The sequence below is a fragment of the Apostichopus japonicus genome, chromosome 8 (assembly GCF_037975245.1).
Source record: "Apostichopus japonicus isolate 1M-3 chromosome 8, ASM3797524v1, whole genome shotgun sequence".
In the NCBI taxonomy this organism is placed as follows: Eukaryota; Metazoa; Echinodermata; class Holothuroidea; order Aspidochirotida; family Stichopodidae; genus Apostichopus; species Apostichopus japonicus.
Genome location: NC_092568.1, coordinates 14,747,085 through 14,763,980, shown reverse-complemented (window position 1 = coordinate 14,763,980; position 16,896 = coordinate 14,747,085). Strand labels below are relative to the sequence as shown.

Here is a 16,896-nt window from a genome sequence, read left to right as displayed (position 1 = left end):
CTGTTTCTTGAGTTCCATGTTTTTAAAACTAAAAGATTGTTTTTCATGGTCCTTTCCCATCAGTTTTCAAGTCTTTCTTTGACGACCTTATGATCAGATCAGATTCCACTGCTTTCCTTGATTGTAGAGTTCTGTACCAAAAAGGACAGTTAACTTAACAAAGCATGAACACTGCAATGGTGTATTTATACACCTATTAAAAAGAAATCTTAACTTGATATGCAAATATGAGGATCAGCATCAAATATCTGCTCTTGACTGTGCGCTACGCGATCATAAACTGCGAACATTTGTTAATTTGTAATTGCACATGGCGACAGTAGTGTCTCATTGTCCACAACCGGAAGCACCTCAAATGGATTTTATAAATGTAATAAATGTTTTTACCAATTATTATTATTAATTAAAACTATTAGACCATGTGATTTAGCAGTAGTATTTATCTTGAAAATGTTGAAATGTAAAAAGGAAGTAAGCAGACTTAACTTAATGAAAGTATCCATCAAGGAACCCGACGTATAGAGGGGCAGTATAAGAGTGCTGGAATAGCTGGCATATTTCTGTCGTCTCATTAAATATGATTTGGATTTGTTATTGAAATCTTCTTCGCCACCTGTTGTAGCCACACATGAAAGGATTACCTCGGATAGTTAACATAACCCGTCTGTTGAAACTAAACTTGTCTGATTTATTGCCGATCGTGGTTTAAATCGACACCACCGCGACCCGTTTATTAAGATCATAATAACACTGTTTGCTTAACATTATACAAATGACCCCCATCAGTCATAAATTACTAATAGCTAGAAACATTCCTTAACTTGCTTGGTTCGGAATGCCTCAAATGCTTACGATAGATTTCTCTGCTGCTGTAAACATCGGTTATGTTTTCACCATCGACTATTCAATATCTATTTTATGCAATTTTGACCCAGTTAATATTAAAGATATCTCACTTGTCGTGATTGTACCAGTCGAGCAGTTCTTCACACTAGGTTAATTGCAAGGAGAAAAGGAGTTTCTCTTTACGTTTGCCTTGAAAATAGCATATTTTCGTCTTTTTTTGTTACAAGCAAAATGTTCCAATATGTATATATCTCCTAACAAGTTAACTAGGTATGACAACGGTTGAAATGCATTTAACGAACATTCTTAATCAATACCCTTCTACCAAATTTAGCGTTCTTGAAGACTAACATTTATAAGCCGTGTTTATGCATAGTAGCAACACAGTAGCTTATGTTTTCACGTGCACAAATCTGCATACGTAATAATATAATATGCAAGTTATCGAGTAGAATCACACTTTAAACCGTCGAGGCCCCATCCGAGACACCCGCGTGTATGGCAAGCCATATGGGACAAACACTGCATAATATATCCGCGTATTAATTGGAATTTATACGGGTATTAATTCGAATATATACGCGTATATATTATGAGCCAATCATATGGCTTAAATATATCCGCGTATTAATTCGAATATATCCACGTATTAATTCGAATATATACACGTATTAATTCGAATATATACACGTATTAAATAAAATACATATGGAGATTAAATCCAATATATGCACGGATTAATTAGAATATACACGAAAAAACATTTCCGCTCTTGCTGTGTACATATACCAACGATAAATGTTTTGGCTGGCTCGCGAGATCGCTTCAAAAAGCGAAATTTTACACATGTACAACACATGTATATTCGAATTAATACGCGTATATATTCGAATTAATACGCGGATATATTATGCGGTGTTTGTCCCACATGGCTTGCCATACGCGTGGTGATGCCAGTTGTCGATCACAATAATTACTCTAAACCCAAGAGACCTGGAGCTGTGGTACGTACCCCTGTCGGATCTTTTATGTAAAGCCTGATAAGTGCTCCTTTCATAAAGTGCCACCTTTTGTTAATGAAAATTACGGTATCCTTTCGTTTTGTTTGGAAAACTACATTCAAGTACAGGGCTTTTGTGGTGAGGATGAACAAAGGATTAAATTTCTCGGGACGTTTAGAGTTAAGTTTGTGGTTTGCCCCGTCACTTCATAGTCACATGACCCATTGATGTTTGTGCCCCTCCACATTAACAACCCTCCCGCCGCCACTGGGCGAGATCCAAGAAGGTGAAATAATTATGTTTCTGTTAACCGGGTGGAATGCTATTTGTAGACCAATGAAACCGTCAAAATGGATTCTAGGCGATGAAGGTATATTTGGTATGAATGATTTCAGTTGCGTCATGATCCCTGGCACCTTCCTTGTGGTCATTATTTAATACACGCTGTTTTCAAGTGACAACAACTGGTCATCATTGATCTATTTTGAGTATAAATTGGGAATTAAAAGCAATATAAAGCCGCTTATATCAAATAGCACATTCATTCATTGATTTATTGGTATCTTCATGAACAACAATAAAACAAAAGTAAAGAACGCACAGTTAATGAGAAGTCTGGGTGGCCGCAACAGCTGCACTGGTGCAGTGGCTAACATGATGTGCTTTATTTTTACATACGACGTCATAATCACAGAGGCACGCCATCCCAGACACGCACACCCACCAAGTTCATCCGCTTTACGATTTTAGGGGAGTTTGTAACAGTTTCCTGTTCACTCACATGGACATTTCCTTTCAACTATATACATCCTTCACCGTATTTATTGTGCTACCCTGTAGTACTGCCACTGTAACTAAAGTAGTACGTTAGTCCGTAGGCCTGTTTGTACCAATCACTCAGGCACACCACCTCACCAAATTTCAGTTGCGTGCCACTATCGAGGTGGAGATGGACTATAAATTTACTACCGGTATACCATTTTCGCACAAACCTTCAACGTGACATGGCAGAATCACCGCTGTACTAAACGTATAACAATAGGAACAGACCATTATCTACGTAACAGTGTCTTGAATATGTTTAATTAAGATGTCTATGATAGCCTACAGCAATGATATAAATTCATTGGAGTAGCGGACAGGTGGGGTGGGGTGGGGTTTGGAAAGAGGGAAAAGTTCCAGTATAAACACAATGAAATACTTTGAATTCACGGAAAAAGATACACATTTATCCACTCTTCCTGTCTTGGTCTTTTTAACGACTACTTACGAATGCACCATTTTCGGAAACTTCGTCACCTTCACTGGCCACTGACCGTTGAAAAATTGCTTTGTTTTCTAGAAATGGAGAACAACCAGTACCCTGACCGACGCTATATTCGACAACACCACAAAGGGCTACCATGTATGAGGGATCCCGAGGAGCCCTGGATAATGATTTTGTTTTTGTCCTCTGCATGGACAGCTTTCATATTACAGAAAGCTCATAACTTCTTAGGCTGTTTCTCATATCAAAGTGTGGCACGTACACCGGCGCCTAAGTGTCAGTACAAGTTTGCTTTTCATACTAAAATTTTGCAACGGAGGCTTTAGATGTAAAAGACTTGCACAAAGTGATTCTCCATTGTGGACCCCCCCCCCCACCTTTTTTTTTTTGTCTTGTATCTTTGAGGTAATAACATGCAAGCTCACACTCCCCTTTCCGAGGTCAGTGTCTGCTCTGTGTTGGGTTCCTTACACCAACATTAGTCTACTCGGAAAGGAAAATATAGAGCTATCAAGTAAGGTAAAACCTTATTTTTCATCATTTGACGACTCATGATAAACTACTGACTTTCTGTGAGTGACATTGTTTCACTTTAAAGACATTTTGTTGTCCTACCTGGGTGGTTTACGTTACCCTCGCGGTAATCATCACATACTTGGAAAAGTTTATTCTAGCTTTGCCTTTTCTCAGCCAATACGTAAATAAATATGGTCTCGTTTTTCACGTTTAATAGTTTAATAACTGGAGCGTTTCATTTGGTGAGGTTCGAAATTTCAAAATTGTATTTCCTGACACGCACTTGAATGCAACCTCGTTTCCTGTGTAAAGATGAGTGGCTCGAGAGAGTCTGCTGGAAAAGACAAGCATAAACCTTTAGATCAATTCCTAGACATTACGGCTTGTATGACCGTTGAATGACTGGAGTCATGTAGAACGGTACTTGTCTGTACATATTGGATGATGACAAAAACGATTGTAAAAATTCGACTCTGTTTTCCCCTATTCTACATCTATATGGTAACCCATACACGTGGATTAAAATAGAATATTCCATATTTACGATTATTCGAATATGTACGCGTTCCGTATATATTCATAACCAATCACAGGGCGTTTTATGTGGTCATCTTAAGTGGTCATATTTAGTTGAATATATGCATGTTTAATTGAATACATATACGTGTATTGAATCTACACAAAATTGACAGGAATTTATACTCGTACTAAATCATGTTACATCTTTGGACAAAGAAAAAATAGCTTTCTAATTCGCCCTCGCTACCCCACCCCCAAAATGGGTAATAATCCCTTGCTGCTGAAGGTAACAAGGATGTTGCGTAAGGACTCGCCGAGTTTAAAACGCAGTTTTGTTTTATTCTAAATAATAGGGTTAAATGGGTGAGTCATCGTTTGGGCACCTTGCGGAATTTGGGGCATGAGCGTCCGTAAGGCGAGAGAGGGGGGGGGGGAGCAAAGTAGTTAAACAAGCAAGAAATATATGGAAATGCTTTATCTTCCATGTGCTTCTCCCCTGAACCCCACTTTGGCTGTCAAAATCAACCAAATGGAGACGGTACTGATCTAAAAACTGCAGACAGTGACGTAACAGTGACGTCACACTGGCGATGCAACCGGGCAACGCCCCCCTCCTTTAATTGGGAATTCAAACAAAGAGGTACCAAAATATATGAAATTGCTCTCCCAAACCATGGCTGGGCTTCGGTGAATTTGGCCTCTCTTTTGGAGGCCCATTGATATCGCTGAAACGATCCTTTCTACGCCACTTCCCCAGCCCCAGCGACCCTACAAATGAGTTGAATTTTTAGGGATAACTGATTAATACATACAACCGGTTATTGAAAGTCGAAGCAGTACGCATGCCCCTCTGACTTTTCTTTCTGAATGTGTATGATTTCGGGTAGCGTTACGGAAATTGTATGAATAAAGCTCAGTTAGTATATTTTGTCCAGTCAAACATATTTTCCTGGAATATAAGGTATGGCTCCATCTCTGAACACTATCTACAGACCGGGCCAATATTTCCTATTACACCCGCCACGTTCCCGTGGCTTTACGTCAACCGGAACAAAACAGTTGATGTCCCTATATATACCAATATACCCCTCATAGGTGCCCCATTAGTTGTATGGGCAAACAGAATAGTGATCCACAACGTTGGTACTTTATCATTGCGTTTTCAAAGCGGAATCAAACTCAAGCGAAAATTGGATATTATGTTGGCAATGGTATACTCTTCATAAACGTTAACAAACGAATCATGCCATGACGTTTTGAGGTATATAGTTTTTTATTGTTGGATACATGCGGCCATGATGATAATTAACCAGTGCCTGAACATGCTATTACTTGTTGGAGGAGCAATTGACATTCACTTAATTCATTAATGAAACGAAAAATGTCTACCTTTGTATTGCAGCGAAATCATGTAGGCCTATTTCATGAAACGTTGCAGCTTCAATGAATTCCAAGAGGCAGTGGCGTAGCTACGGGGGGGGGGGGGCGTGGGGGCGACAGCCCCCCCCCCCCCCCCCCCCATGAAAGCTTGTCCCCCCAGTCGCCCCCACTGGGATTTTGGGTGTCGAAAAAAAATTACATGTGCGAAAAATATATCATTGGTCTGAATGGTCTCGAATCTCCATGTTGACCACTCATGAACGACCCTTCGACCGCTGACCGGCAGTAGGCTATAGTTGCTGAAAAACCTGACGTGACATAGCGCATAGGCCGAGAAGTCTACAGTAGTCGCACTGTACTGAAAACGCATGTTAACGACCGTCGAATAATATAATTCCTGCTCTACAAGACTACAACACACATAATGTTTACTACTGAATCACATGTGTGTTCGACTGTTCAGGCAAACTTTGCCTTTGTCACTCTCTTTTAAAATATCCATAATCCCTAACATACAAATAAATACTAATACAAACAGCCAATCAGTATCCTGTAACCAGTGCGCATTAACTGATCAAATAAGCTAGTGAGCAATACTATACCCTTATAGAAAGGTGGTTTCCATGTACTTGAATGCCAAAGAAGATGTTAAAAGGTAAAAAATGCTGACATCATACACATGTTTCTCACATCATTGCTCGCGTCATTGCCTCGATACCCTGTTACATTTTCAATCGGGTTTTCACCTCTGGGACGTACCCTGATGCTCTTAAAACCGCTAAAAAAACAAATTTGCAAGAAAGGAGACAACACTCTCGCTGAGAACTGCCGGCCAACAGTGGCGGAGCGTCCAAACAGTCAGGGGAGCGGATGCCCCCCCCCCCCCCTGACGGACTCAAATGGACTGCTGGCGCTCTTTTCAGCTTTTTAGCACTTTTTACTTATTCGCGATTATTGACTTTTTTATTGCACTCTCATCTACCTATCGACATTTGTCACATTTTGTTGGTGTAGTTTACTGACAAAATGCTCTAACGTACGGCGGTATTTAATTTATCGGCACTTAATTCCGTTGTACGAAACTCTTTCTAAGAACTGTACGGGGTTTTCGATCTATTTTTTCGAAAACATGAGCACTCACAAAGATACAACATGGATTGTGATGAAGCGCATTTACTTTCATCACCCATATAAACTTCCGACTTGTCACAATTGGCGATGACACATATTTATTCTTCGATCGTTTATCTGCAAATTAGCAAGGCCCGGAAAGGGTCATTTCCGGCGATCTAGGGAATATCTTTACTCAAAAAATTTCTGTACGCTCCGCGCCAACCTGTGGTGGCGCTCCGCTTAGATCGTGTCGAAAGCGCCCATACAGGCCATTCTCGCCCCCTGACCAATACCCCTAGCTCCGCCACTGCCGGCCAATCAGTCTATCACCCTAATGATATTTCAGACGCAATCTTTGATGTCAGTTTGACATATAGTTCGGTCATTTCAGTATGTTACTTGGCTGAAAGCCCAGTCAATCTTTCTTTATTTTCCAGGCGCAATTTGCAGATTTGTCGAAAAATGTCAATGCCGGTGTCAAACTCACAAAAGATATGTCATGATATTTCAAAGTAACTTACCAGATTTTTTTATTTTTTTTTTATTTCACTAAACTATTTGATGACCATATCAAAACATGGGATCTCAAAATAAAGGATGTTGAGAAAACTTTAGAGCAGCTTAGAAGGCCTGGGAAGTGTCATTTCCAACGATCTAGGAGGCCTTTTTAGCTAAAAAATTCCCGTACGCTGCGCGCCAACTCGTGGTGGCGCTCCGCTTAGATAGTAACAAGAAAATGGTCAAGCCCCCCCAGATAATGTTCAAGCCCCCCAACGCCCCCCCCCCCCACTGAAAAAATCCTGGCTACGCCAAGAGGCACTAATTTAATTTAATTAAAGAATACATTTCGTTAAACTAAAATATTAGTATTCAGGCTATATTAAAACACCAGTCAACAATTTATAAACTCCATGATTTCACTTTTTCCATACTGGTTCTTTGTCCTGTGCACCTAATAATTATCGCGACGTTTAAGATCTTGATAAAACAAAGTTGTGTATTTGTAGCGTCTCAAGTTCGTATCCTTCTTGTTCCCCCTTGTTTTGAATTGTGTAAATTGTAGTGCGACTTGGGCTGCACCCTATGGGGCCGTATGTTCTTCTTATTCGCGAAGTTTCCTCGAAAATGGGAAAAAGGCTAAAATAGCTAAAAATATCCCGGCCATATTTATAATCCATTTGAAGTGGACTGGTGTTTCCTTTGTACATTTTGTGGCTTCCGTTCGACCAACTGACATGTGTATAAGATATATATATATATACCAATGACTATGATTGCTATAAAAGTATAAGGGACGGTAGTACTGCTTGAATGTTGCAGAAATGTTGCAATAGGTGTGAGTGAGGTGTATTAGTCATACGTATATAGACCGCACTCAACTCCCCCTGTAGTTTTCACCCGAGAATCGAATTACTCGCCAAATTTAGCTACATACCTGCTGCGCTACGGTTTGGTTGCATCTATTGATTTGGGACTAATTGTCATACGAAACAGTACTCTAACTAGAGTAAGCAAAGACAGTTCCAAGTATGATTGTCATTAAATATAGGTACGCCTTTGCTTGGGCTTCACAATTAACGACATTGGTAAACTCTATAGGCCTACATCGTCAGTATTTCCTATATATATATAATCTAGTCGATACACAACGACCTGAGTCTTGGAAGTATTATAGCGTAATGCATACATCGTACATTAAGTCCAGTATGAACACTAAATGTCCTGTTCACATTACCGTTATTATCAGTACCTTTCATATCTCTGTACAAGTATTTTCGACCAATGGTGCCTATTATATGGCGCTGAAGTCTGGAGAAAATAATTTTGGGATATTTCGTCATTCCTTAAACTGGACACCGAGTTAAAAAGACTATAACTGTAAACAATCTGTATATTTAGTCTACCAACTTAGACGTCAATTTTACAAATGAAATAAAATAATGCACTGAGTTCACACCACAGTTAAATGATTTGGTCAAGCCGAGGTGTGTTGCGATCTAAGGTAGCTATAATTATATATATAACCCACATTGCAGGTGGACACCACCTGCAATGTAACAACGTAAAAACTGAGGTCAATTTTTGTGGTTCGCAAACAACGAGATATTTCGATGATCCACCACACGTCGTCCAGAAAATGATCCATGCACTGATGCTGACGCAAATATCATCATATCATATTTATTCTATATATTATATATTATATATATATATATATATATATATATATAGCGATCTTCAGACAACTCAACAGAGTTGTCTGAAGATCGCTATAACGCGTAAAACTCCGAGTTACAACTACTAGTGTTCCACTAGTCTCATCTAGTATCAACATATATATATATATATATATATATATATATATATATATATATATATATATATATATATATATATATATATATATATAAATATATATATACGTTTATTCTTAAATCGTATATGGAGTATTCTAACATGTAACGCTATAAAGTATCGCATTCACGAAGCAGGGTACTATTAGTAGAGAATTTCTGAACCTTGGAGCCTTGGTTCTCGTTGATATATTGGATTGCGTTTTGACACACTCGTAAGGTACAGAATCTTAAAGTCTTAAAATTTCCTTTTCTGCAAATTGCAGTATTTATTAGCCACTTAAGTTGCTCAGGTGTGTATTTAAATCATGTAAACCAAAGCCTTTCACGACGTTAAATTCACCTGTACGCGCCGATTCTCCTCATTCAGGCCAGGCAACATGACGCTTGTAACGTCACCAGTGGCGAATGTCTGAAGGCACCGTATATTAAAGTTTACCGCATCCATAAATATGTCATTTGTCACAAAGTGGGTAATAAAGTGACAAATATATCAAGTTACTGAAGTTAAACATCGGTTTATACTCGATTATTCCATTACTAGACGGAAGTGCACCAACTGCGACCGAAAAGAAACTTGTTAAAGCTATATGAATCACGTATGATTTAGTAACAATTACGGTGGTGTATCCAATATTATAGAAACATTATAGAAATCTATGAACAAGTACGTATGCTTTAATATTGCTAAATTAGATAGTCGAACAGTGTCAGATGTAAAGACACTGCTTCTTTAATCGATATCCTGCCAGAGACTTCATGTTAAATTATACGACGCCTAATAAGAAAATTTGATTAGTGCAGGTACCTGTAAAACCCATAAAAAATGCTTTTAACATCGGCATTTAAAGGTGGGATCGCTCGTAATTTCCTCGTAAATTCTGTCCTTCACACCACCCGATTCAAAAATAATATCAATACTACCCTCTATCGGATCGTCGCTGTTGTCTCGTAATTTCTCAGCAATCCCGTATTTACGGCTAGTAAGCAATAAACGGGTTCGGTTACTTGAACGGTGGCCTTGGCGAAATTCCTGCATAGTTTCTTGTCTGTGGCAGTACAGGGAGTTGTTATGGAACAACTCCCTGGTCAGTAGTATGCGGTATTACGCCGCGTTTTCGTGTGTGTTGTGTGATACAAAACTCAGTGCTTTGTTTTACGTTCAGAACTTTTCACAACTAATGGGCTGTACAGTATAGGTTACGGTCGAGCTTTGCATCAGGCGTAATAGTTCGACCAGGGAGCTGCTACTCTAGCAGTTCCCTGCTTTTACTCTTTTAGGCCTACATGATGAGCAGTCGAAGTCAAGAAACAGCTCAAGAAACTAATAGTTATGAACTTTATGTCTGATTCACGCTGACTGGTGTCACAAAAAGACAAACGCGAATGAGTGAAAAAAATTGACTGAAGTGATTACAAACTATTGGGTATCAAACGTAAAGTCAAGTCCGTCATGTGTGAACAATTGGTATTTCAGCCAATTTAGGTATTAATTATACATAGACTGAGTCACAGCTTACATTGTATTTTATATATAAATTTTAGTTATACATCAGGAGGGAAAGACAAAGCATTTTATGTCATATACCATATACAGATAAATATGTATATTTAATTATTTTTGGACTCCTGGCAACGGGCCCTTTAGGCGATCACAGAGCACTTGCCCTAGCTGCACCCCGTCCTCCTAACCGGTGCACGTAAACCCTGTCCTTGCACCCCTTTGACCCGAATTAAAAAATAACGAAACTTGAACGGAAAAGGAAAGGAAAATACGTTGCCATAAGGGGCGGCTCCACCCTCTTTAGAAAGGATTGGCAAAAAGGGAATAAGTACATGAACAATAAACTAATAGTTATTTCCATTGAAAAGTGTCTCGCTGAGCATCGGCCGTCAAAGCAAAAAACTTTTTTTTTTCTAAATCACGTCAGTGTATTGCTTTCCAGCGTACTGTACTCCCAGAATTGACTATCCTGTTTCTTGTTCCGAACGGCTCCCAACGAAATGCCAAAAAGTCGGCAACGGGGTTGGGGTGGGTTACCCAGCTCCACCATGGGGCACCTCATCACGACTGACTCGAATTACAACTCGTAACTTTAACTGAAACTGGATTGAATTAAAAAAAATATATACTAGATGTCTGCATGGATCATACTTATCTATACTATTGTGTGACCATATAGGCGAACGGGCTCTATATAGTCAACCAGGAGAGACTGGGGGGAAACTTTTTTTCTTGCCACAGAAAATTAAACATTGCCCGGAAGTTCCTAGCACGATTAATTCATTTCAAACTTCGACGGCAATGAAGGACAAAGAGAACCGTATAGGCCTATGCCTGACTATAAGATCATTGAACCATCACGAACAACTCCGAATAATCTTCCATTTGCCGATTCATGACACTGGGAAGTAAGGGGTGGGGGGGGGTGGGGCTTTCCATTTGATCCGCAAGTATATTGAACGGTCACCACAACAAGGGTGTATAGCTTGGGACTAGCACGGGGAGACTTGTCAACCTTGTGAACTTTTTTGGGGGTGAGATGCGGGGGGGGGGGGGATTCGCAAACTAAAACATACAGGGTAAACAGAGGGGAGGAAAGAGGTCAAGAAAGAAAGCGTGAAAGACAGATGAAGGGATGGAGGAAGAAAGTAAAGAAAATGTGGAGATGGAGGCTAGGGGTAGAGATAGATATGATATGAAAGTACAGAGAGAAAAAAACCAAGAGCAGAAAAATGGAGATCACTGGGATACTGTCAAATACACAAGAAGAATATACAATCTAAATACTGGAATTAAATAATGCACCACATAAATACAGCTTTATGACATCAAGAAATCAAAGGGGAAGGATATAATGTTTCAAGGATGCTGGAAAATAAGACACAACAGAAGATGATTATGGTTTCTGATCTATTAGGCTTCTTCTCTCTACTGCTACCAGGATGTAAGAGACCACAGGGACTCGCACAACTCTTTAAGTTGTGATGACCTCTGACCCTTACTATGCCTAACTGTTATCTTGCCAGGAAATAAATACACCAGTGCATGAGAGGAGGTGAGAGACAGGACTGATTGATCGTGTCGATAGGGGTACATGTGATTCAAGAAGATAGATGTAAAGATTAGCATCATTTGGACACTTCAAATGGGACCCCCTCCCCACCCCCCCACACCCTCCCCCACGTTCAAATCATATCCCCTCCTGGCAACGGAAATGAACACCAGTATAAATAAACCGATACAGATATTTATACACGCTGTGCGTGTAGGCCTATATACAATAATATAAAGCTGGCCATTCTCTGATTGTTACTCCTTGATTGAATTTCCCCAACCTTGCCCACCTTGACTTAGAGGGTGGCCAAGCTCCTGATTCACAGTCATAGCTACTATCGAACAAAATGGACGAAAGCAATTTATCTCAATCTGGTGATGCAGATGTATCATTAGCTGCTAATCCAACATTTGTGAATGTCGCACAACCTGTCAACAAAAGTCTGGGAAAAGTGCTTGCCCCTGCCATATGTATGATCTCTTTTGTTCAGGATCATGTAAATGTGGCAATGTGTATTCGTATAGTCTGAGGTTTTTCTCCCATGCTGCTCCATATCTAATCCTACTGGTAACATTGGACAGAACATTGGCAGATGGCTTCTTGAGAGGTGTTGAAGTAACTGGATCAGGAGTATCTGTAGAGATTACATAAAACAAGAGTTACTAGATTGCAAGTATCCTGCTATAGCTTCTATGGCTGTGACTAAAAATATACCTTTTGTTTAGAACTTATCACACTTATGCAGCACTGGAAACTGATATTTCAATTTAAATGGTGTCATTGAGTTTAGAGGACATTGAAGTTACAAGTATGTTGGTGAAACCAAGACCACCCTCAAGAAGCAGTTCTAGTCACAAGTCAATACCATGAAAATGGAGACTCCAGTAGGGGAACACTTTCAGCTGCCCAATCATACCATTAAAGACATGTCCCAACAGGTAACTGAATTCGTAGACTAACCATCTCAGACATAGTACACCACAGCAGAGATAAAGTGAGCGGACGGAATGCCCTAGCACCATTCAACTGAATAGGCTCAATATACAGGAAGGACATGACTAACTTTATCCTGCTCCATCTCTGTATTCTGCTATAGTTTATTCGCCCTCTCTCCTTACTTAATCCTCGCTTTGTACTCCACAGTTTATCTAAATACCTCTGCTTTCACTGACTCCTTTTGTTCAATACACCATTAACTTCTTTCTTTGTGTTCACCATGTCCTCTCTGTTCCAGGCTCTATTGTGTCTCTTGAATTTACTGTTACTAGTCAGTTTGCCTCTAAAGAAGATCCTTATAATATCAGGCCCACTTACTTTTATAAATTTTCATACACATGTATGCTTTTTAGTGGATGAGCAATATGCTACCATTTTTTTCTTTTCTTTTGGAATTAAATGAGAATGAAATTGTATTATTTTTCTGATCACATCAGATCAGATAAGATTAGCACTGCTCTTCCAGTCTGTAATTCATGCAAGGATAAACATATAAATTTACCTTCTCCTTTCTGAGTGTCAACTGATCTTTCTGTGGTGACAGCAGCTGAGAATGCCTCTGTTTGACTTTCAGCATCTTTCCGGAAAAGATGCATTTGAAACCTATACAATGAAACCAAAAAAATTGTCCGTAAATCATATAACTGAAATAGTAATTTTACTGTACACCCCAAGCTTAATTGTATGCATAATGAATCTGGTAATGACCAAATCATTACAAACATACATGTTTTTATCATACCTACCCAAGAAAAAATATGAAAGAGAAAAGTAACAAACAAACACTTAGGCATATTTCAATAATAACATATTGTTAACCCACATTGATTTAAACCCAGATAAGGATGAGATATTCTTTCATACTCTTCTTCAACATATCCATAAACCGCGGTACCTTTCAAGAATTGTAAGGATAATTTTGTGTTGCCCAACTGCTTGCCCAACAACTTGAGCTCACATGTCAATGTAAAATTTACTATGTAAACTTCCTGTCTTAGTGAACTGATTGGTTTCATATCGCTAAAAGATGTCCAGTCTTTTGATGAGAGTTTGATGTACACTCATTATTTACCTACTGTGTAAACTTCCTGTTTATGTGAGCAGTTGGTTTCATGAGTGAGAATTGAGATGCTACTGTAGCTTACACCATGACATAAGCCCACCATTGTGAAAAATTCCTGTTTACACATGAATAGCTTGATTTCAGACTACCATTAATTTAACGCTAGATTACTCTCCACAAGAGATAGTTTCGGCCACCAAATTTAATAGATATTATAATTTTTGAACACTAAACATCAGATCATTCACAAGAAGCTGAACAAAAACAAGCATAGTATATACTGACTATATATAAAAAATATGATAACTTAGCACAGCATCATAAAGTATGAGCATCAGGCCTACACGCAAAAAAAAAACTGGTACTTTCTTACCTCCAGGCATGGCTATATAAAGGTTTATATAGGTATAGCTATATGTACTAATATGGTCCCTCAATTTGTGAGGCTAATTTACCTAACTTCTTGCATAGCAGTTGGGTTCCTTCAAAAATCCCAAACACAGATATGTACACATGATTGCTGGAATATTGGACAGACAGTCAGTAGATAACAGTATAACACCCTGTTGCCCAAATGAACCATTAAAACTTGATTGCATATATGCTGGCTGTGGCTGACCTTAGAAAAACCTAAGGTCTAGTTGCATACGCAGCGGTGTGAAAACATGTGAATCAGTTAGGAGTGATTCTAAATTATTTATGTAGATGTATTATTTTTATAGGAAAAATTGCAGGTCCATGTGGTTGTACTTGTACAGCACAGTAGGCGTTCCTCACTGGTGTATATTACAAAATTAGGGAATACAGTTACTATGAACACTAAATTCTGATTACTTATTACTAATACTATAGGCCTTACTCCTATGTTATATGCCCAGTTAATTATGACTGGGCATAGGTGAGGCTTTTCTTTCAAATGCTCATTCACAAGAATTATTCTTCAAACAAGGACAGCTGATAACAATTTAGAACCTGGAGGGGGTGGGGATGAACAGATCACCTAGGCCTAGTGGTTAGAAAATATATTTCCATCAATTTGTTGAGGCAAAAACAGTTTACTTTTTGGTGATGAGAAGGCCCAGCTTTCCATGGCATAAATATGAGGAGTGAAACTAAAGACCCCCAGTCCCTGTGAGTCTTCTTTAGGAAGGATATTTTAATTTTTAACTGTATACAGTACAAAGTGGCTATTCTTACAACTAGTCGTAAGAATAATTTCCGACTACGCATGGGCAGTTGCTATTTTTATGATTAGGAGTACTAATTTTACGACGATGAGTAACAATAACTTCCGGTTAGGGTTAGGGTTATGTTTAGGGTTACCTCTACTACATGCGCAGTTGCTTTATTTACTGCACTTGAATTTGCCTTTGTCGTAAGAATAGTTTATAATTGTTACGACTAGTCGTAAGAAACGGCCTATACAGTATCCTCATGACAAGCATTCACAAACAGTGATGATGATGACTCAGTAATACAACTTACTGCTATTTTGTGCTAGGATAAGTATGATAAGGTTAGCATACGCTAGGTCCATTGGAAAAATAATGAATGATAGGCCTAGTTACAAAGCCTAGGCTCATCAAATCATGTATGTTACAAATACAATAGCATAGACACTGCGAAGTTCGAACACCTAAGCCTTAAAAAATACCCCAAAAACTATCTTCATTTTATTGACAGATATGTACGTACATACTTGCGCACGGGTCATTTTGGAGAGGAAATAACTGTAGCTTCCTAGTTTTTAGTGATATTGGCTTTCGCTTGTAGGTTATCATGGTGAAATCGTGTATTTCTTAGGGGTGTCCGAACTTTGCAGTTTTCTGTACTTCGCAATACTGACAGTTACCTAGGACAATACCCTGTAGTACTACTATGTACTAGTATTACCCTATACAGTTTTAGCCTAGCTTAGCAAATCATTACCTTTTTGTGTGATCCTGAAGCAAATGTTCTGCGAAATCTGCGTTGCTAACAGAAGTCAAATCGTGGACATGTTTGTAGAGTTCTTTCTCCATTTGCCAGTTTACGTAGGAACGTAGAAGATAGATCTTCGTGGCATCTCTTCGTCGCTGTTGTTCCTTTGCACTGCTGTTTTTGTCAGGTCCATGCAACAATGGCTTTCCTCCACTTGAACCTATACGCTCGTTCCAGGATAAGGTCGTTTTCTTTCGCCCGATTCTCCTTGCCCTGATCCCTTTTCCATGATTGTCACTATACTCTAGTCTAATCGAATGTATTTGTACGAAAATCGTACAGTATTCTTTACTCAAAAGGCACACAAACAACAAACTATCGCGTACGAAAATCCTTTGCGGTAAACAGTACAATAATCTGAAATGCTGTGCTATAACATTATGTGTGCATGGGTACGGGCTTGTTACGCATACGCTTGCCTGTGCTATTCACTGATCTAAATTTGCCACCGAGGTCACGTGAGTTTTAGGGGTCCCATTAAACCTCGCTGAAACCTCGATAATGCCAGCGCCCTCAAAAAAAAGTCTACGAGCGATATCGCCTTTAAATCTCGTAGAAGAGAACTAGAAATTCTCACCGAGACAAAAAAAAAGAAAGAAAGAATCAGTGTGGTCTCAGTCATTCGTAAATGGTTTAGTCAAACCCACTCCGGGATGCAGGAAAGACAATCTCCGCATGATCGGCTCGGAGTGTGGTTCAATCTTAGGGCTGGTTTATTATCAAGAAGCCTGCATAAATAATCCAGCATTAGCGTGTGGATTTAGTGATGGCAAGCTCTATTCGTTACCAAAACCAATGGTTC

The 16,896-nt window shown here is 39.1% G+C and overlaps 1 protein-coding gene across 1 annotated transcript; it reads right to left on the bottom strand.

Moving 5' to 3' along the window:
- Positions 1-11,896: 11,896 nt before the first annotated feature.
- Positions 11,897-16,640, bottom strand: LOC139971336 (uncharacterized). Its single transcript, XM_071977688.1, has 3 exons — positions 16,044-16,640; positions 13,554-13,654; positions 11,897-12,689 (listed from the first exon to the last, which is right to left on the bottom strand). The coding sequence occupies exons 1-3, from the start codon at positions 16,133-16,135 to the stop codon at positions 12,487-12,489; spliced, it is 396 nt and encodes a 131-aa protein (XP_071833789.1). The 5' UTR covers positions 16,136-16,640; the 3' UTR covers positions 11,897-12,486.
- Positions 16,641-16,896: the final 256 nt, after the last annotated feature.